Raw genomic sequence first — 20,050 nt, forward strand, 5'->3', positions numbered from 1 at the left:
GCTCCGCAACATTTCTTCTGTTTGATGTTAAAATAGAGGTGCTGCGTGAACTATCATAGTTTTAGTTGGAAATCATTACTCTATGTTGGTCATCCACTCGTGATGTTCTGTGTCTATCCAACACTGACTATCTAAAACAGCTTTGCTTAGAAGCTCAGTAGTACTTTGGAGTTGTAATCCCCAATGGCTGTGCTGACTTTGATCATGAAGGAAACGAGAAGCGGTCAGGATGAAAACCAGCCGTGGCATTGATAAACTACTACATACTGGACACAGCCCTCTGGCCACTAACAGCAGCAAGGCAAGCTCGCTCTGCGGTGTGAGTGCTTGTCAGTCCCTTCAAAGGCTTCTTCAGTTAATAAAAGCAATGTGGGTTTACCTGTCATTTCAACAAAGGGTTGGAGTTTTTTGCTGTCCCTCTACCTGAGGAATTATGTATTCTTTTAAAAAAGTGAGTGTCCCTGTCCAGCTGCATGGCAGCCGCTCTAGGAGTAGAAGACTCCTACTAGACCAGCGCAGGAGCAGGTTTTGTCAGCTGCATTTCATCCTTCATGATAGCTTTCCTTCAGTCTACGTCCTCCAAACTTTCACCTTTTTGTTGCAACCCCACTGTGTATCTCACCACTGCTTTCTCTGGGTTCCTGCTCTGCTCCTCTTTTCATAGTCTGTTGACAGTAGCTCGCACCATTATTTCAATCCTCAGATACGACTCCTAATTTAGTAACACCACCATTTAGTAACAACTGAGAGACTAAAAGTGCTTTGGCCTAATTTCTGATTATAACCAGTTAGAAATTTCTGGTGCAATTTAAGGATCATATCTTCCAGATCTACAGGACTTCCCAGAACTCTGTGGCAGGACTTCTCTGGGTTGACCTGCTCTTTTACATCTACAGTTTCTTCCTGTTGTTGACACAAACCCATCACGGCCAGCTTAAATCTAGTGTTCACATATGTGTTGGTCTTCATAAAAATTTCTGTAAAAAATAAACTCACGTTCTTCAGTAAAAACAAATCCATAAATATAACTAGTAACAATTCCACTACAGCTGGGATATTTGGGACTAAAGGTTCTCACCTTGAATTTTTCCACTAAATGCCACAAATCTTGTCATATGATATGTTCAGGACAGGAAACTCAGCAACTTCTTTCCCCTCTATGGCTTGACAGAGGACAGAGCATTTGGCCTTCAGTCTGGGAAAGGTCCACCTTTGAGGAGCTGGGCAAGGAGTCCAGTTAGGTCAGACATGAGGCAGATTGGGAAAAGGATTCTGTTTTTCAGGTCCAAACTAACAGAATTATTTAGGAATCTGATTCCTCATAGGAATTAAGAGCTTAACAATTGTGCTGTGCTTATTTGTAGATAGAGACCTAGCTCATTTTTTCATGTCGGTGCTTTATAAAAGAGACCAGAGCCCTAGAGAAGTACTTCCAGGAGATACAAGTGAGAGTCAAACAAAAGGAGAATTCAGAATTTCTTCAAAAATGAAATAATTGCATTTTGCTTTTAAATACAGATAAATCAATGGGTTATTTGTAGAAAGAAATAGCTGTCCCCAGTGTGCAGCTCAAAGTCGGTTTGGCTGTTCCCAGGCACGCTGCGATGGTCAGGGTTGCTCATTCTCCCGGGGAGCCTCCATGTGGGAAGCTGCTCATCAGATTTATTTCCTGGCCTTGGAAGGGCATTTCTCTGAGCTGGGTCTCACAAATAAGGTCTTGTCTTGCCTCTTTACTGCAGGAGTTGCTGGCGCAACACGGCTGCAGTTGCCTCTCCTGCCACCTCTCTCTGTGGAGATGCCCGGTCATTGAACTGGAGAAAGGTCAGACAAGAGAAGGCCTTTTTCAGGAGACAGAAGCTGTTGTCCCACATCCTTCTCTGCAGGTGTCTGTAGAAAATATTGGTCAGAAAGTGATGGGGGAAGGTGCTGCCAGCCTGCTAATCCAGAAGGACGTCACAGAAATGACACAGTGTCCTGATTTCAGCCCATCTGCCCTGCAGACTCTGGTATCTCAGGGAATGGTTGCGTAACGAGGAATAGGATTTCCCTCCTCTTAGCTCCTCATCTCACATTAAAACACAATTTAGAAAGGTGAGATGTGGCTTCAGATCTCACTCACCTCTGCTAGAAAACAGAAAGGGGCTGGAAACGTTCACATGCATATATGTGCGCACACGTGGAAGAAAAGTAGAGAATATTTATTTGTTTGCCCAAGGAATATAAGGGCAATAAGAAACATTATGAACAAGCCATAGAGAACTCCAGACAGGTTTTGAAAACCTGAGAAACGAAGGCAGATTTAGACCAGATGAGTAACTATTCCAAGATTTGAATGCTCTCTGAGTCAGGCCCCCCGAGACCTGCAATAATACTGAGCATTACAAAGCAGTTTCTTGTCTCTGGAGCACACAACTGCCCATTAGCTAATTAATCTTTCAAAGTTTGCTCATCTCTAATTATAATACATTAGGTTCACCCATTGATCAATGTCTTTTGCAAGCTCAGAGGCTTCAGGATACGAGGGCGATGTATCAGCTAGGCAACAACTTCTGCAGACCAGTGGCAACTCTCTTCCCCAACTCCAATTCACAATGGGGTCCTCTGTTAGAGCACAACAGTTGTGAAGGGTGTAAAAATGCCAACCCTCAGTCCTCATATTGACCAAAATGGTTATTTGGCTTTCTGAGTTTTGAGCTCATTTACCAGTTACTCACGTGCAGCTGAAGGTTAAACTCCACAAACTCATTCGAGTATTCAGTAGTGTTTGGTTTCATCCCCATTTTTCTATTGTTGGGAACAGCGATAAGTACTTGTCTGAGAATTCAGCATTGATTTCTTTTTTCCCCTCCTCTTCCCCTGACATTTGTTGAAAGACTATATCTATCCAAAGCTTCCTCTGGGGCTCAGGCTAACTTCAAGGGGAAAGGAAATAAAAAGAAAAAAGCTCAGTGGTGTGTAGTGGGAGTCTCGCAGTAACATCTCACACAGCTCACAGTTTGCATTCATATATGACCAGAACAGCCTTCTGCATTGTAAATTTTTCACATCTTCTATTGCCAGTAGCTCAAAAGCTGCATCCAAAAGGTTTTGGTAAAAAATAAGGAAATATCTAAGCTTAATTCTTTTACTATTCTTCTCACCGAAGGCTTGTTTTTAAACATGCAACTCTCACGGGCATCAGTTTTTAGTTTCCATGGCCAGACAAAGCATGGAAAGATTAAGCATCTGCTCAGCATTACTGATGAACAGGAATATCAGGAAAATAAAAAATAAAATTAAAAAGGGCAATTTGGCAAGACACATGTGGCTAAACACGAGCTGTGAAAGGGATGCCAGCTTGCACACTTCTCTTAGGGTCAAAAATGCCATTCAGTCATTTCTTTCATACTGTGCTCAGCCGTGGTGTGAGACAAACTGCTTTCTGTACTCACAACGAACAGAAAATAGTAGACACCGCTAAACTGGTTTGCTCATAAAGACAGCAAAGTGGTCCAAATATCTCATGTACGTGAAAGAACACACCGATTTTGCATTCAGTACTGTAGTACTGGGGCCTTGGCTTCTCCAAAACAGAAGAATCAGCTTTTCACTACACAAGGAGAATAAGTTCCTTAGAAAAGAGAACTTTGCAACATTTGAGCTTATACTTCAGGTTGCCTATATGAAGCTTTCCAAGGAGAGAAACATTGCACAGCACTGCTCATGGCAGGCGGAGAAGAGTTTCCTCATACCAGCTAATGAACCAGTGTTTTGGGGAGGGATTTTTGGTTTCTTTCAAGGTGCTGAGGAGAGGTGTCCTCTGCACATCTAAGCTAAAGAGATCACTCGACTACAAAAAGGCTCCACACACCGCGATAGCCACCATAGGAACAGGAACCATGGGACGCACTGGTGCAGGCACCCGCTGAGACCTACCCTGAGAAACCTTCACTGACAAATCCAGGTGAGGAAGACAACTGGCAGCCGTTCCTTATGCCCAGAGAAAATTCCCGGTGATGGAGACCAGTATTTTTGCAGCTTATCCCATGGTGCTCAGCACACCCGGCCAGGCAGAGGCTCTGCCAGTGCCGGGAGCACCACAGTGGCTTCAACGCTGGTGAAGATGGACTAAGACTCGATCTAATGTCCTGCAAGACCCGGACTTGACCCCGGCAGGCTGTGGGTGCAGCAGGTTGCCCACGTCTCTGCACCCCAGCATGCTCGGACCCCTCTCCGTGACCATATATCAGGTGCTTTTGCTGCCACCGAAGTGGGTCAGACAGGGACCTTTGAAGTCTAATCCCACAGCATCTCTAAACCACATCTCTTCAAAGCAGTGAAGTCCTGACAAAAGAAATTATGTGCTCACCGAAAGGCTTTAAAGAGTGATCCCCCCCATTTTGATTCATGCTGCATGCAACATTATCAGCTCTCCAGCCTGACAGCCGTGGGGATTTTTTTCTCTCCATCACGCTTTTCTTGCCACTTGCCTAAGCCCCGAGGCAGTAGATTGTCCTTTGGCAGGTGGCAGGCTGGTTTCACCTGCAGCCAAGGCTTTATCGCTCAGATATGCTGAGCCAGTTTTTCCCTAGGGAAAAAGGCAACTCTGGAAACTGAGGATTTCTAGGTCCCAGACCATTTCTCACAACAACACAGTCATCATTGCTGAATCCGAATTCAGCATCATGTTTTAAATGGACTACACCAACGCAACGCTATGCTGCGGCAAGCTAACGCAGGGAGGCTTGGCTTTGCTGCAATCATTCATTTCCAATCACAGGACCCAAATCCCTGGGTGCCCTTCAATTCAGCCATCTATAGACAGGCAAAACCAGTGGCGAATATTGTCTCTAAATCTTAAATTGGTACCACGTGGTGCTACCCAGGCATACCTGCCTCCTCCATGCACTCAGCAAACAGAGGCCACTAAGTTCCCACATGCCAGAAGACAGCCTGCATATGCGTGTATCCACACAGGCACTGAGATAAAGATGAGCAGATTTTTAAATATTTCAGGATCTATATTATTTTCTGCACCACTCCTTCATAATGCACGGCAAAACTGGAAAGCACTGAGGCGAGGGGATGCTTTTGCAGCTGGTGCGCCAAGCACCCTCCCATGGTGGCATGCAGGCAGAGGGACGAGAGTCCACAGCCACCCAGGGATGGACAGACAGATGCCATTTCCCAGCAGGCAAAATCTTTGTGTGTATCAACATCAAACCTCCACGAAAAGGCCAGACAGGCAAAAGCAGCCAAGGGGAGGAGAGGGTCTCACCCACCTCCCAGGGACCAGACCCAGGCAGGAGAGTGCCAGCTGGACATGAGAGCCCCCACGGCTGAGCCCAGCTGGGCTCTCCGGAGGCTCATGCCCAAGGGAACTGGAGCAGGATTTAGCATCATTTAACCCAGCTCAGAGCTGGGAAATCAGGAGGGTTTGGCCCTGGGCGTAGCAAGCACATGGGTTAGAAATTCAGCAGCCCCACATGCCCCTCGGGGCCAGCACAGGGGTACGCACTGCACCCACTGCTGCTGCATACAAGCAATGAAAAATTTTTGCAAGGAAACAGCTGGGGGATATTAAAGCAGGAACAGAGGCGAGGGCAGCTTCTCTGGTGGGAACCGAGCGGTGCTTGTGGAGGCTGCCAAAGCCATCTCTCTCCAGGCAATGTGGGAGGGAGAAAAAAATAACTTCAGCTCAGTTGAAGATAAAATAAAAACCACCACAGCAGCATAGCACTGGTACCTGGACTGCTCAAGGATGGGCAAACCATCACAGTGATCGAGTGTGCAGATCAGGTTAGTAATAGGTGCGACATTATTAAAAATGAGTTAGTAACCCCATTTTGCTGGGGAACAGCAGCTGCAGAAACATCCCAAGCAGCTGTGTCCTCCCCCTTTCTCCATTCTCCCTCCCTCAAAGCAAAGCTGTTTAGGGGAACCAAGGCTTCTTCTGCAAAAGCCTGCAGATCCAAACCTTCTTCTAATTAAGAAACATTTCACACATATGGAACTTTTTTTTTGCATAGCAGCAGCAGTAAATAATTCAGCGCCTATGCAGATGTTTAGGATCTTCAAAATATGAAGGTTATTATCAGATTTACTTAATCAGGTACCAGGAGGACTCAGGGACAGGTAGAGAGGGGGGAAAAAAAAAAAAACCCAACTCCATAATAAAAACATGCCTTCTTCATCAGCCGGAGCACTTTGCTACAGCAGCTTGGGCACTGCGGTACAACCACCGCCTGAACACGAGGCAGAGCTTCACTGCTATCACAGCAGCTCCGCTGCAGCTTGTGGGTCTTCCAGCTCCTTCAGCAGCTGCTGCGGCAGGGAAACGGCCCCAAAGCCAGGGCTGCAGGAGTTTTGCAGAAAGCCCCGACAAACCGAGCTTCTGCTCTCCAGGAAGCCCAGCACTTTTTGGAGGAGAAGGCTGCAGAAGCGTTTCGACACTGCATACACAAATGAGCCACTGGCAAGATTTCCCTTACAAGCGGCTGCAGCTCAGTTCAGCCTGGAAAACTCTTTGCAGCTCCTGCTCAACTTTCTACACGTCTGCCATCATCCCTGCATGGGACAGGGTTGTGCCACTGCAGCAGAGAGCCAGCAGTGAGGAAACCTCCGTGTTTGCCCTGCCCTGAGCATTGACCCATGGACAGAGCCGGTCCCCTCACACAGAAGCAGTGGGAATCTGCTGTAAGCCATCTCCAGGGAAAGCCAAATGTCAGGCACATGCCCTTTCAGCCACTTACATCGCCCCCAATGCCAGTAACATGGAGGGTAAGTAGCTTTAAAGACCTTTTGCTGGCTCTGAAGAGCTAATCTACTTGTCCTAAAACAGGACAAGTCACCACCTGGGTACGCAACGCTACCACGGTGCCACTGAAGCCAAAGACAAGTAGCGTATTTGAACCAGTTATCCACCAAACAGCCAAAACCATCACTTCATTGGGGACGAACCAGACATACATTGCTCACAGCCCTTCTCCAACCCAAAGTCCAGAAGAAAAAACAAAAATCCATCTAAAAATATAGGAGGGCTGCACGTAGCTGGAATAGGATTTTTTGGGTTGGACTTTGGCCTGGGCAGCATGCAAAGCTCACATCTCTTCATTGCCACTCCAACAAGAAACACAGCAAGACCTCACGGGCACAACCTGATCCTCCTCCTTCCACCCTACCCCACAGCTACCAACCTCTCCAGCGCCGCCTGCCCAGGGATGGGCGCCAGCTCGCTCCCATCCACCGCCAAATCATGCGCCTCCCAGCCAAGAGCACAACCCAACCCCATGCTGATTCAATCCCTCTTAGTCATGGTTCATTTACTAATTGCATTTCAGGTTGTTATCCTCCCTGGGCGAAGGGGAGCCGGCGCTGATGCATTGGCAGCCACAAGCCGCCCGCAGACGGCGCGGTGCCCCTTTCCTGGTACGTCCGGTCCGGCCTTGTGTTCAGAGGGAAGAATAAGGGATGCAAGGCAGAGCCTCTGAAAGTAACATCTGTTTAAAAGTACTTGCAAGGCTATTGCTCCACCTGGCCGTGGGTGGGAAGGGAGCCTCAGAGTGTTTTGGGGGACAGCTCTGTTCTCTGGTCAGTCAAGGCACCGGCCTGAAGCTCAGAGCCCCTATTGCCAGGGAGTCCCAAAATGGGTCCGCAGACACCAAGATGGTGGGACAGCTCTCCTCACCTTGCAGTAACCACTTACCCCAAACCTACCCCGTGAGAAATGCACCCTGCCAGCACCGGAGAGGTGGGACACAGAGGCTCTGCAGCACCAAGAGGTATCCTAGGCAGTCTCCATTAAACCTCACCTAACCCAGAAAGATGTACCAAGCGCACACTTGCTGCAGGGGTCCCTGTGGTACCAGCAACGCTTTGCTTGAGCAGCTACTGTGACTCCTAAGCTCACCCCAGCCTCAGTAAGGAAAGAGACGGCTGCTCTCTGCCTGGTCCCTGGGCTATTCCCCTCTGTCTTACATTGTCCTCTTCTATATTTTATGTTGCAATTATCTTATTAGCAGAAGAGCCCCAAGAGCAGCTAATCACAAAGCCACAGTCCCAGAAGACAGCAGTCTTACAGCAGCGCTCACATCCCAGGACACACATGGGGTCACACATGCACACTGAGCCTTTCCCAGGGTGCAGCCAGCTGGCAGATGCGCTGCTCTGACATGGGTGCCTACCAAACGGACACTAGAAGGGAAGGTCAATCCACTATTCTTGTAACGGTAGAAGAACAGACTCCCAAGATTTAAAATAAAAATTAAATAAATGCAAAGGCTTGACACTTACCTGAACAGAGCAACCTCCATCTCCCAGGTCCTCGGGGAGCAGAGCCAGCACAGACCAACCTGCCACTGCAAAAAGATGGCTCCACAGAGCACTCATCCCACCTGGGCACCACACAACATTGATAACTTGTGATGTTGATAACGTGCAGCATTTTATATTGCAAGTCTCAGATTTGACATTGTAATGAAGTTCCAGCTTCTATATTCAAGGTATGGTTCAAGAAATCCCAGTCCTCATTTTGAAACAAAAATGCAAACACATAACACAGTGCAGGAGCAGCCTAGAAGTCAAGGAGGAATCCAAGCCATGCTTAGGCAAACAAAATTAAGACTTAAAATTAATCTCAAAACTTTTCAAAGGGTTGAACCCTTGAAATCAGAAAAACTACTTGTTAGACTTCCCAGCCCTTTTGAAGGACCTGATGGAGAACCACCGGCTGCTTGCAGCATTCAGACAAAGTAGGTTTGCCTCACAAAACCAAGAAGAATAGCCAACAGCATGCTCAGTCCTACCCCACACCAGTCCTTGTGAGCAAAGGGGAGGAAACGCTCCATCCCCTGGCACCTGGGGCTCATAAAACCTTACCCAGCTGGGAGCAGCCATGTGGCTTAAAGGAGCCTCCAGAAAAGATGCTGTGGAGAGGGAAGTGGTGGTGTTTCGGTTTTTTATTTTGCCTCTCAAGTTAGAGCCTCTAACAGCAAAATAAGAAGTGAAGGAAAATGGTACACACTCTGATTCCCTCTCTACATGTGCTGCTTAATTTTTCCCTATTTCAGCAAAGCCAACAGGTGCAGTGCATTGTATACCTGTGAGCTTTGGGAGAACTAGGGAGAAGACAAGTCACTCCAGAAGTGCTGGAAGCTATAAGCCAAGCAGGATGGACAAGCTAGAAAGTTTCCAAGGCATCTTCAACTAGGAGCACTGTGTTTCTGTGCACTGGAAGCCAGCAGCATCCCACTCTTGGTCCCTTAGGGAAATTTAAAAGCAAGATCAAGGTTTCCAGCTGAGCACGGAGACAAGTTTAACACTCAGACACGTACAGAAAAACAGTAGGGTTTGGGGCATTTTCCCAAAAAGTGTATTATGATCCCTGTGAGAGGGCACCATCCTGCCACAGCGAAGTCAGAAAGCCAGGCAAGAGGCAGGGTAAGCGCTGGCTGGACCAGCTCTGCTCCAACTGCAAGAGACGAAGGCTGACACCAAAGACACTTCTCGGCTAGTCCCCGCAGCCAGGGGATTTGCAATGCTGTTAAGTCTCTCCTACAGCACTGGATAGCAGCTGGGCTATTTAGGAGGGGCAGGCGATCTCTTTCACCACAGGGAGTCATCCCAAAAGGCCCAGGTGTGCTTACAAAGCAGCTTTTGACCATCCCTCCCTCGCCCGGTGCCCGCCCCGTCCAGCTCTCCCGCCGGGCTGCCAGCAGCCGCTGAAACGCGGCCAAACCAGGAATAACAGCCCCATCTACCGGGGTCTTGGAAATGATCCGCTCCCTCGCATTTTGCAGCTGTGCAGTCTACCACCATCATCCTCCTGAAACCTGCCAGGCAGGAGCGATGCTCGGGTGTTTGCCTGCCCCCAAAAAGCCATTTTTGTTAACATGCCTGCGTCTGAGAGCGGCGAAAGACTGCTGTGATTGTCCTGACCTAGTACAGACCCAAAAAGCAAGTATCCAGATGATCTCCTTCATTCTCGGCACCCCCTCAGCTATCTAGAAGTGAGGTAGCAAACAGCCTCTGGGACCACAACCAGCTTCTTGGGCAATGCTAACAAATTCAGCATTACAAGTGATAATTAAGAGATGTGAGCTTCACAGCAGCTTTCTAGGTTTTATGGCCACACCGCTGGGTTTCCAGCCACAGCGCAGGAATGAGCAGTACCAGGGTGCATGGTTATGGCAAAAGTTTGTACCAGTCTTTTACGCAACTATCCTCATGGCAGACCAGCTCTAAATTGTGCAACACACCACACTCCTTCCCATGCTGAGCTCCCTGCTTTGCATAACCCTAAATCAAACCCTAAGCTATGTCTAGGGTGGGTAGGTGTATATATAGTCCCTTTGAACAACTGAAAGGTTAAGTTTTTCAGCCCTCAGCATCTAATGCTGGCCCATACAATATGCCCCGTTCCCTCTTTTGAGCTGCCTGCGGTTAAAAACCCAAGCCCCCACAGTAAAGGTGGTCTGTGCTAGATGCACAGGTGTGCTGTGGTACCCCTTGTTCTGCCCAAGAGTCTCCAGCAAGACTCGATAACCCAAATGAAGAGAGTTAAGCTGCGTGACTCAACCCAAGAAACCCTTCTGGGTGTAGTGCAATGGCATTTAAAATGAGCACACAGACTTTGTACCAAAGCAGGTTTCTCTGGCCTTCAAAGCAGGGCTAGAGAGCCATCATTTCAAAGGACACATCCAATGTCCTTTAGAGGATTTATTTTATTCATGCTTGAGCAGTACTAGAAAAAACAGTAATCTTGTAGCCAGTGAAACAAACACTGACAGAAATATTTAGGACTCTCTCACATGAGAAGAGACACACACTATTTAAACTCAGGTTTTATGAACTTTATAAACTGAGGTTTTAAGCAGAAGCCTAGAAAATATATGTTCTTTCAACTACAGAGGTAACTAAAACAAAAAAGTATCTTCATTATGTAGTTTTATTCATCAGTGACTACTGAATGTATACAGGAATAGGTATAAATAAAAATGACACACTTTCAAATTTGGACAGTAGAAAAATGGCAGTGAGTATACTTAAAAATACAAATATCAAAAGAGCAAATAAAACCAGCTTCAGAAATCAGCATCCCAGGAAGCAAGAAATTCAGAAAATCACAGTTGTGGGTGAGATTGTACATAGCAAGACCATGCCCAAGGCATTTATCACAGCCTGCCTCTTTGCAGGGCTGATAATCAAGGAAGTTCTTCATTTCCATTGCTACATACAGCTGTAACACATTGTTCTACCTTTACCTATCATACAGACTGAATGCAGATGATGTTTTCACAAACTCAGAGGCTTTGTGGTTTTCACAAACTCCAGGCTGTGAGGGCTGGGAGCTGCTAGTGCCAAGCATTGGCTAGAGGAAAGAAATTTTGCCTGAAGTGCTGGCCAATGTCTCTTTGGAAGCTGCAGAGCAGTGAGGAGATGACCTAGCAACTCCTTGGACCCACAGTAATAACAAGGCAAATCTGAAAAGCTGTTCTTCCTCTGCTAGGATGCGCGTATTCAAGACAACAGGGTTCATCTGTCCTGAGAAGGTTCAGGATTCACAGCTTTGGAAAGTGACAAGTTTGTGACAATTGAGGATTTACCATGTGCTTTACTTCTTGTAAAGTCTCTCTGTACCAGGATGCTATTAACCTTAGAAAGAAAAATAATTTAACATTACAAGATTCACTCCAGCTGCATGCTGGCAACTCCTGGATGGGGAGGAAACCTCCTAAGAAGAGCAGTGAGGTGAGCTCATCAGCCACACACACAATTCACTATCCTTTACACAGTTACATACAAGTTGCACACTGATTTTAGTAAATGGGTTTCCAGTAAGTACACCATACTCCTAAAATACAGCATCAATCATCCTACAACGATTTTCACTGTTTCATAAAGCAAAACAGCTTACAGATGGAAAGAGTAGAACACTTTTGCAGCCGGGATTTAAGCAAACAGAGCTGAGTTCCTTCAACTGCGCATAAAGCCCTTTGCTTCCTGTAAAAGAAAAGCCTTGATGTAATCCTACAACATACTCTGATACTAAAAATATCATGTGATTATTTGGGCAAAGAAATTACTGGAGAGGAAAAGGAACATCTGTGAACGGGGGTACATAAATTAGGGAGGAAATTAGAGAGCATGTCTCTCATGCATGAGATTCATGGATCAGACAGTAGCATATTGACAAAGAGGACTCAACAGGTCATTTCTCCAGAGGGATTCTGTGATGCTCAGCAGCCAAATGTGGAAGACAAAGGCTATCCTAAGAAGCATATCTAGCCCAGTCCAACCAACCCAAACCAAAGGCAAAGAGAAGGGTCATGGAGAAAGGGAACACTGCCAGACCCTCAAGGGAAAGAAATTGTTTTCACTACATGGAGACCTCGGCCTAAGCCATCTTGGGTCAAATCAGATCAATCCAGAAGAACATGGTTACAAGTCCTCTGCTGTCCTTTTTCAACATCAACACTGCATTTGCCAGAAAAAAATGCAATAATAAACAAGCTACTGTCTCTAGGATCCCCTAGCTCCTCTTCCTATCCCTCTGCACTGCCTCAATAGATCATATACACAAGATTTGCCACAGGGGAAGCTCTGGCAGATATAAGATTTCCTGCCGCATCTCTGCTGCTGCCTCCACCTCCCGTGCTGAGACCTCGCCTCCCCTGTGCCCTCAGCAATGCTGAGGAACATAGCCTTCCTGCAACGTGCCCTCTGCTGCTGCAGCCAAGGCTGCCTCCTTTCTAAAGGGCTGCTTATTCATTCCCTCTGCAGAGCTCCCGTCAAATGGGGTCTCCCGCCCCGCCCCAGTTATCCCAAAAGGTAACTCGGAATTCACATGCAGAGATCCAGCTCCTGACCCTCTCTTCCCAGGCTGCATGGATCCACCTCTCACTGGCAGTCCTTGGTCCTGAAAAAGACACTTATCATAAAAGTCAAAGTGATACTTTAGGAAATCCTTGGAGTACAGAGGGGTAAGCCTGTGCTCTGAGTTTGGAAACTTTTAATGTGGTAGGGTGAAAAGAAAGACCAGGGCAACAAGTTATTCCCTCAGAGCTGGGAAGCGCATCAGCAGCTGCTGTACAGGCTGTCCCTTGTCCAGCTACGGCACTCACCCAGAGTGCCGAAGCAAACAGGCTCTCACCCCACCCTGACACACGGTGACAGACCTCAGGCGGCAGGAAGGAGCCTCCCACTGCTGGGTGCTGGAAAGTAGAGGACTCGAGGCATGTGCCAGAAACACACATCCAAAAAACATAGCACACAAACAGAATGGGAAGGGCCCTTTCAGGGCAAAAGAGTAAAGTGCTCACATGCCTCTCGTCTAAAAGCTGTTAATTATTAACAATATCTTTAGTTACCTTGCACCTAATAGATAAAGACAAAAGGAAAAAAGATCAGCTTCCTTTGGATAGATATTGTGCAATAATATACATAGCTTATTTTAGGTTTTTTTACTGATAATGCATCTTACAGTAAAGGCAAACAAGCACATGTGCTAAGGGAAAACAATTTAATACATTCTTTACAGGTTGATTGCCATGGCTGAAGTTAGAAAAAGAATAGTGAGACCACAGCAACATGCAAAAAGGGATCCAGTCTGAACACTTCTCCATCTCCAACAAGACCCCCATTTCTCATGGTGAAGGGTCTGCCTCCCATTGTCACTATTAATCACAGAAATTATATAATCCTCAAAATAGTTAAAGCAGATTAATTAACTTTTTTTTGCGGATTACTGCAGTATTTTTGAGGAAGAGATCAGTAACGGGGCCACTAGAACTGGCGTTTCGCCACAGGAGCACCACACCCGGGACCGCCTCGCCCCGCAAACCAGTGAAAGCCCGGGCGGGGGGGCGGGGCCCCGGTCTGGGGCGAGCCGAGATTCCCCCGCCCACCGCGGAGGGCGTGGCGGGAGAGCCAGCCCCGCCCCGGCCGTCACCCAGTGACGTCCGCCCTCGCCTCCGGACGGCACACGCACAGCCGCCCTACAATTGGCCTCCCGCTGGCCAACAGCGAGCCGCCGCGTCACCAGGGGGCGTGGAGCCAGGGAGGGCGGGAGATGGGAACCGCGCCCCGGGCACCGGTGCTGTAACCCGCCGGGGAGGGAGGGCGGGCGGCCCGGCACTCTGCCGCAGGCAGGGCCGGAACCCACAACCCCCACCTCCAGGGAGCAGGGTGAAAGAGCAGTTCACAGACCCCCCCACCCTTGGCCAAGGACTGTGCCCCATGCTACCCATGTATTTCACCTGCCAACAAGTTTAAAAAAGCAGTAGGAGGCACGCTGTGTATTAAACCAGTCTTTATTTCTCTCACAGTATAGCGGGACTGAAGTTAAGACCACTCCGTGGCAGTGCCAACCCACTCAGTAGCCTGGGCTGTGGGAGCTGCTGACCAGTCCTCGGTGGCAGGCTGGGCGCTCCAGTCCTCTGCAATTACAAAGACAACAACGCTTAGTGCACCCCAGCTCTTCCCACCCACCACAATACATACCCCACTTCCCACAGCCATCCCCCAAACTGACCTGTGGGGAACTGCTGGATGGGCACAGACGGGACCTGCACTCCCTCAGACCAATCTGCAACCTCGGGCTGAGGAGGAGCAGTGAATTCAGGAGCTGGGGCCGTCCACTCGGTCTGGAACTCCTCCTTCGTAACTGCTTTCTCGGCAGCAGCCTGCTCCTCCTTCTCAATCTGCAGTGGAAGAGCGCAGCCTAAGTCTCCCAGAAACACCTCACCACCCTCACCATCACATACCAGACAATAAGCACCAACCAACAACAGACAAAGACTCATTAACCACCACCTTAAGTGCAAAGTGCAGTTATTGTATTGGCAAAACCTGTCCTCAACAGCAGGCACAGAGGACCATGGGGCAGGAGCACAAGCAGGACATCTCACACAGCCACACTCCCTTCCACAGGTCTCCTACCTCCTCGGGATCCCTGTAGAAGTACAAGTCAGGCATGACTTCCCATGGGTGCTCACGGGAGATGGTGCCACGCATGCGCAGGACCTCCCGAGCCAGCATCCACCACATCAGACCCACTGAATGGGCTCCCTGGAACAGAAGACAGTATGTAAGATTTCCTCTAAAGCTAAACCTTTGAAAACCTTTTTTCTTTAAAAAAGCAGAGGACTTATTTGCACTCAATCCAAGACTCTTGCTTGGCAAGAGAAAGGCATTACTTGCTAACGCCCAGACTTATGTACTTAGACTCAGGAAAGGGCAACTATTCAAGTTCCCAGTGACATTTTCAGGTCTCTGCAGAAAGTGCAGCGCACTTCAACCACCAGCACCTGAATTTGCTGTATACAGCATAGCCTGAAGCAATTCTCCTGCTCACTGCCCCACATGAATCTTGTCCAAAAGACAGGGATTATGCTCATCACACATGCTAGAATGAAGAAATAGAAAACTTGACCAAATGTGCAAACCTTACACACATGCTCAGATTTGGCTTACATTAGTTTTGGTGAATGACAACACCTAGATAGAGATCAAAGATAGTTTCCCATGACCCTAGACTTTGTCTTTCAGGTGGTTTCTGGCAATGTAACATTTCAGAGGAGTTTCTTCATCAGTTCACTTTATCTTTCATTCATATTCTTAATTGTGGCAAGAATGACTATCAAACTCCACTCATTGGGTCACAAAGACCCTCATGGCATCAGTGAAAAGTCCTGCCGGGTTACTATAGCACACGTCCTACACTTGAGAGTTCCTTGGCCAGAAACTGGCCTCAGCTCCAAGCTCCAACTGTGTGCACTCATCTCCTCCTCCCCACCTGCCTGCTAGCTTGCAAGAGGCCTTAATTTGCTTGTCACCCCGGGAGACATGTGAGATACAAACCAACCCACCGCTGCAGAAAGTATCCATCTTGCAAGCTAAGGCACGCTCTGGAGGAAGCAGCTTTAAATGCTACAGCAAAGCCGTTACCTTATTGTTGCAGGGAATAGCAATATCCACATAACGCAGCGGGGAGTCGGTGTTGCACAGCGCAATGGTGGGGATGTTGACATAAGATGCCTCTGTCAGTGGCTGATGATCAGCCCGGGGGTCCGTAACAACCAGGAGCCGTGGCTCACGGAAAGCTGCTTGGATCTGATTTGTGAAGGTACCAGGAGTGAAACGTCCAGCAATAGGAGTAGCCCCAGTGGCAGCAGCAAACTTCAGAACAGCACGCTGCAAAACGGACCACAGCAAAGGTGAAGCAGGAAAACTGCACTTCAATCAAGTCAGCCAGGTATGCTGTCAGTGAAGACGCATGAAATTTAATGGAACTATTTGTTTCAATTCCTGTGAAATCGGGGTTCACCAACAGCTCTAAATAAAATGCTTTTTAAAATAGCTATATCAACACCAGGAGTTAAAAAGATCATATACAACCAGCAAAACAAGAAGTCAGGATACAGAGAAAAAGATTTTTTTCCTGAACTCAGTTGCAAGCTCTACTCCAAAGTCTTATAATCAAATCATGAAAGGGGCGATAAAACAAGCAGCTTATGAAAATAGCAAAGCCAATTTCCTTTCGTTTTTTGTACATCCTTTCATTATCCAGTAGCATGACTTCAGAAACTACAGGAAAAGCTCAGTAGTAAATATACACAAACTGTAGCTGTGTCCATTAAAATCACAGTTGGCAATTCTTACTCACTTGCAACAGCTTTCAACTTCTTGGGCATGTGGCAGGGCCTACTATCAAACTCCATTCATAGAGGGAGCTCCTCTCCTGGCGTTAGCAAAAACCCTGCCATCCAGTTTTCTGTAGCACACTTCCGACACTTGAGAGCTCATCGGCCAGAAACTGACCTCAGCATCAAGCTTTAACAGTGTGCAGGTCAAGTCCATAGGAACCCACGCTTTTCCTTCATAAATCCACCCCATGTCATTCATAATCTTCCTATATATATATTTGTGGCACCACCTGCATTACTCCAAAGAAACGAAGCTCACAGATAAACTTCAGTGGCTACTTAAATTTTATTTAAAGGTTGTGTCCCCTTTTATGACAAATTGTTTTTGCTAAAAATCTAGAGACGAAATTAAAAATATACTAGTTACTATACCTTGCTCAATAACTGGACAAATTACTTCTTTGAAAACTTTTGTATCAGGCGCTTATTGTCCCGAAAAAAGCAGTGCCAATGACTCACAGAATTACTGGGGGGGTGGGGGGGGCCAGAAATCCAACAGGAAGTACCCAAAGGAGGATATGAAAGAAAAACAAGTTATCAAAACGCCCTGAAACTACAGAAATGGGGGGTGGGTTTCAACTGACCTCTTCTAACCTGCAAGTGCAACACAAGAAACATGCTTCCAAAAAAGCGTTCCTAGAGTCAAAATTCGTGTTACTCCATTTTATCATCAAGCTGCCACCAGCAGGCAACGATGCATGGCAAGAGAGTCCTGCTCCCAAGACTGCAGGCCTCATGACCAACAAATATCCATACCTGTCCAGTATTTCTAGAAGAAATGACGCTCACATCAGCTGGGTTCTCAATGGCAACAATGGCACGGGCTGCCAGGAGGAGCTTTTCCCAGGTCCTCTTCAGATTGATGATGTAAATACCTATTGGTTACAAAAGGCTTTACAGCAACCAGCAAATGTAAGATCCCAAAACAGGATAGCACTCTTCTACCATTAAACTTGTCATATGGCTGTGGTTACTCCTGAATTCTAGTTAGCAGAAAGCTATTCCAAGGAAAATCCTCCCATATGGTTTTAATATAGCACACTTCCAGCACCAACCAACATGAACCAGGGCCTGGTATAAGCTTCAAACTTTTAACAGGGTGCAGCTCAGATTGAAGAACAATGCAAACAAGCAGCAGAAATGACATTAAAACCATTTTGTTACTATAGTCAAGAACTAGCAGAAGTGCTGAAATGCAGCTGTGATTGATTTACCAAGTTCTGAAATCCGTATTTCCCCCTACTTCTCCGAGTAACACGATTCAATCACTACAGACGTCTGCGCCTTTCAGGCCACGGAGAAACTGCTACAGAGCTCAAGCATTAGCACTTCCCTGCTTTCCTCAGCTGTGCCCACAAAATCCCTGCTGCCCACCCAGCGCCACCCATCCTACGGGTTTACCATCGCTTTTCCTTTTGTAAATATACTGCTCCATCTGGAAGTCAAGGTTGGTGCCTCCCAGGTGGGTCCCGGCAGCGAGGAATTTGAGGACATCCTCCTCCTTCATCTGCAGGACATCGAGACCTCCGGACATTGTGGGGTTTCCCTTTGGAAGCGACGACAGGGAACCTGCGGGCACAAGCACCCGGCTCAGCCACGCGGGGACTCCCACCTCCCCCCGCCCCACGAGGGCCCAGGCCAACGCGCGCGCCTGGAGCCCCAGCCGCCATCTTGGCTGCGCCGGCCGCCTCCCCCCCTCCGCTCCCCCCGCATCCGGCAGGCCTTGGCCTTCCCCGCGGCTCGGCCAGGTCCGGCAGCCGGCACCGCGGAGGTGCGCGCAGAGGCCCGCCGCCAGCGCCCGCGGGGCGCACGCACCACCGCTGCCCCCGAGCGGGCGGCCCGCACTCACGCTGACAACGCCGTGTGGAGGCCTGAGCGGGCGCGGAACGAAAAGGGGGGCCGCCCCCGCGTGACGTCTATATATAGTCTCCCGGGCCAATGGGGAGCCGCGGGGAGGGCGGGGCTTCGCCGGTCGCTTAGGCAGGCGGCACCTAGCGACCGGGGGCGGGGTCGGGACCGGCCGTTACCGGGGCCGGGCCTTGGCCGTACCGCCGGCCACGGGCTGCGCCGGGGCCGCGTTAAAGCGGTGTCTGCTCGGGGTCCCCACGCAGGGTTTAAGCCCGGGCGTTTCCGCCCTTCCCGAGCTCTTTCCCGCCCCTCTTCCGGCAGCGGTTCTGAAGGAAACGTGTAAGATGGGAGCGTCCTCTTCAGCGTGCGGCGGCTTGTGCTCTGGGCAACCTGAAGGCTTCTTTTGAGCCCTTGAGGTGAAGAAAAGTCAAAGATTCATTGTAACACCTTAGAATCCCGTTTTCCTGTTGAAAGTGAAACCTACTCCCTCGTTTTCCGGGGTTGATGGTTATTTGATGAGGTGTATACAGAGCCTCCAAACCGCTGGCAGCGGGAGGAGGCCTCCAGGAGGCCGCAACACCTCTCCCGCTGTCCCGTCCCTCCTCCGCTCGCTGGCAGTGCCTGGCATGGTCTGGGAGAGCTTGTGCAGCCAAGGCTGTCCCTCTCTCTTAGAGGTACTACAAATTACAGTAGAAATAGGTTGAACAGGCACTGAACTTACACATTCTGTTCTATAGTGGACATTAATGTGATAATTTCCTCTTTGGGGGATTTTTTTGTTTGTTTGCTTTTAAGAAGCAGCAGTGATCAGGCTTCACATGCTCCATCATCTTTCTCCTATTCTCTGTCACATTCAGGGAGCAGACACAGGCCTGAGAGCAGAGTTTCTTAGAAAAAAGAAAAGTAGTGATGCTTACTTTGTTATGCTTGCTATCATCCAGATCTGGAAAAATTTCTGGACAGTGCGGGCACTATTGTGCCTTCTGCAAGTAATAATTCATGTTCATATCTTCCTAATAACAGTGCTCCTTTAGTTTTCTCTCATCTGTTTTAACCTACTATAACTATAGCAGTGTGGTTGGGCATCGAACCACCTGATAGCCCCTTTGCAATGACTGCGCACTGGGTTGCTCTGGAGAATGTTATTTAAGTAGCAGATTAGGTTACAATGTCATTTCATGTATATTCTTTGCTTCCTACCTTGTCCTGTTTTGGTGAGCAGCAGTTTGTGCATTTACTGTCAGCTGCTTTCCATCATTCCCACAAAACTTCAACCTGCAAGTCAGGAGCTGGCTCTCACACTGGTGTTCTTCTCTGTCTGCTTGCTAGACAATCTTAATTAGCAAGATTCCCAGATCAGTTTTAGAATATTCTTTAAGAGAATAATTCACACATTTGCCACGTGGTGGTGACAAAGTAGGTAAAACGAAACTCAGCAAATAGTGAGCTCTCAGCAGGAACATAAACTATTACACAGGTACCTAACAGATTATAGACTTTTGTTGCACTTTGATTAAGTG

The 20,050-nt window shown here is 48.1% G+C and overlaps 1 protein-coding gene and 2 non-coding genes across 4 annotated transcripts; all 3 read right to left on the reverse strand.

Annotated features, from left to right (window-relative positions):
• Nucleotides 1-14,270: 14,270 nt before the first annotated feature.
• RPSA (ribosomal protein SA) lies at nucleotides 14,271-18,570 on the reverse strand. 2 transcript variants are annotated; one of them, XM_059818505.1, is made up of 7 exons: nucleotides 18,532-18,570; nucleotides 18,084-18,251; nucleotides 17,439-17,557; nucleotides 15,925-16,170; nucleotides 14,917-15,045; nucleotides 14,510-14,678; nucleotides 14,271-14,414 (listed from the first exon to the last, which is right to left on the reverse strand). In XM_059818505.1, the coding sequence occupies exons 2-7, from the start codon at nucleotides 18,214-18,216 to the stop codon at nucleotides 14,320-14,322; spliced, it is 891 nt and encodes a 296-aa protein (XP_059674488.1). In that variant the 5' UTR covers nucleotides 18,217-18,251; nucleotides 18,532-18,570; the 3' UTR covers nucleotides 14,271-14,319. The 2 variants fall into 2 exon arrangements, with proteins under 2 accessions (XP_059674488.1, XP_059674487.1); XM_059818504.1 differs by lacking the exon at nucleotides 18,532-18,570 and having other exon boundaries at nucleotides 17,427-17,557; nucleotides 18,084-18,245.
• LOC132317267 (small nucleolar RNA SNORA62/SNORA6 family) lies at nucleotides 15,597-15,755 on the reverse strand. The gene has a single exon (XR_009484049.1). It is a non-coding gene; the product is annotated as a small nucleolar RNA SNORA62/SNORA6 family (small nucleolar RNA).
• LOC132317261 (small nucleolar RNA SNORA62/SNORA6 family) lies at nucleotides 16,667-16,826 on the reverse strand. The gene has a single exon (XR_009484043.1). It is a non-coding gene; the product is annotated as a small nucleolar RNA SNORA62/SNORA6 family (small nucleolar RNA).
• Nucleotides 18,571-20,050: the final 1,480 nt, after the last annotated feature.

This window comes from Gavia stellata, chromosome 6 (genome assembly GCF_030936135.1).
Source record: "Gavia stellata isolate bGavSte3 chromosome 6, bGavSte3.hap2, whole genome shotgun sequence".
NCBI classification, from domain to species: domain Eukaryota; kingdom Metazoa; phylum Chordata; class Aves; order Gaviiformes; family Gaviidae; genus Gavia; species Gavia stellata.

Bases quoted from the DNA above. Each gene is read 5' to 3' on its own strand.
- RPSA (XM_059818504.1), bottom strand. From the start codon at position 18,216: ATGTCCGGAGGTCTCGATGTCCTGCAGATGAAGGAGGAGGATGTCCTC. The intron at 16,171-17,426 runs GTTGGTCATGAG...TCCGTTTTGCAG, and splicing joins CTGGACAGGTATGGATATTT to CGTGCTGTTCTGAAGTTTGC. The intron at 15,046-15,924 runs GTAACGGCTTTG...CTTCTGTTCCAG, and splicing joins CTATTCCCTGCAACAATAAG to GGAGCCCATTCAGTGGGTCT.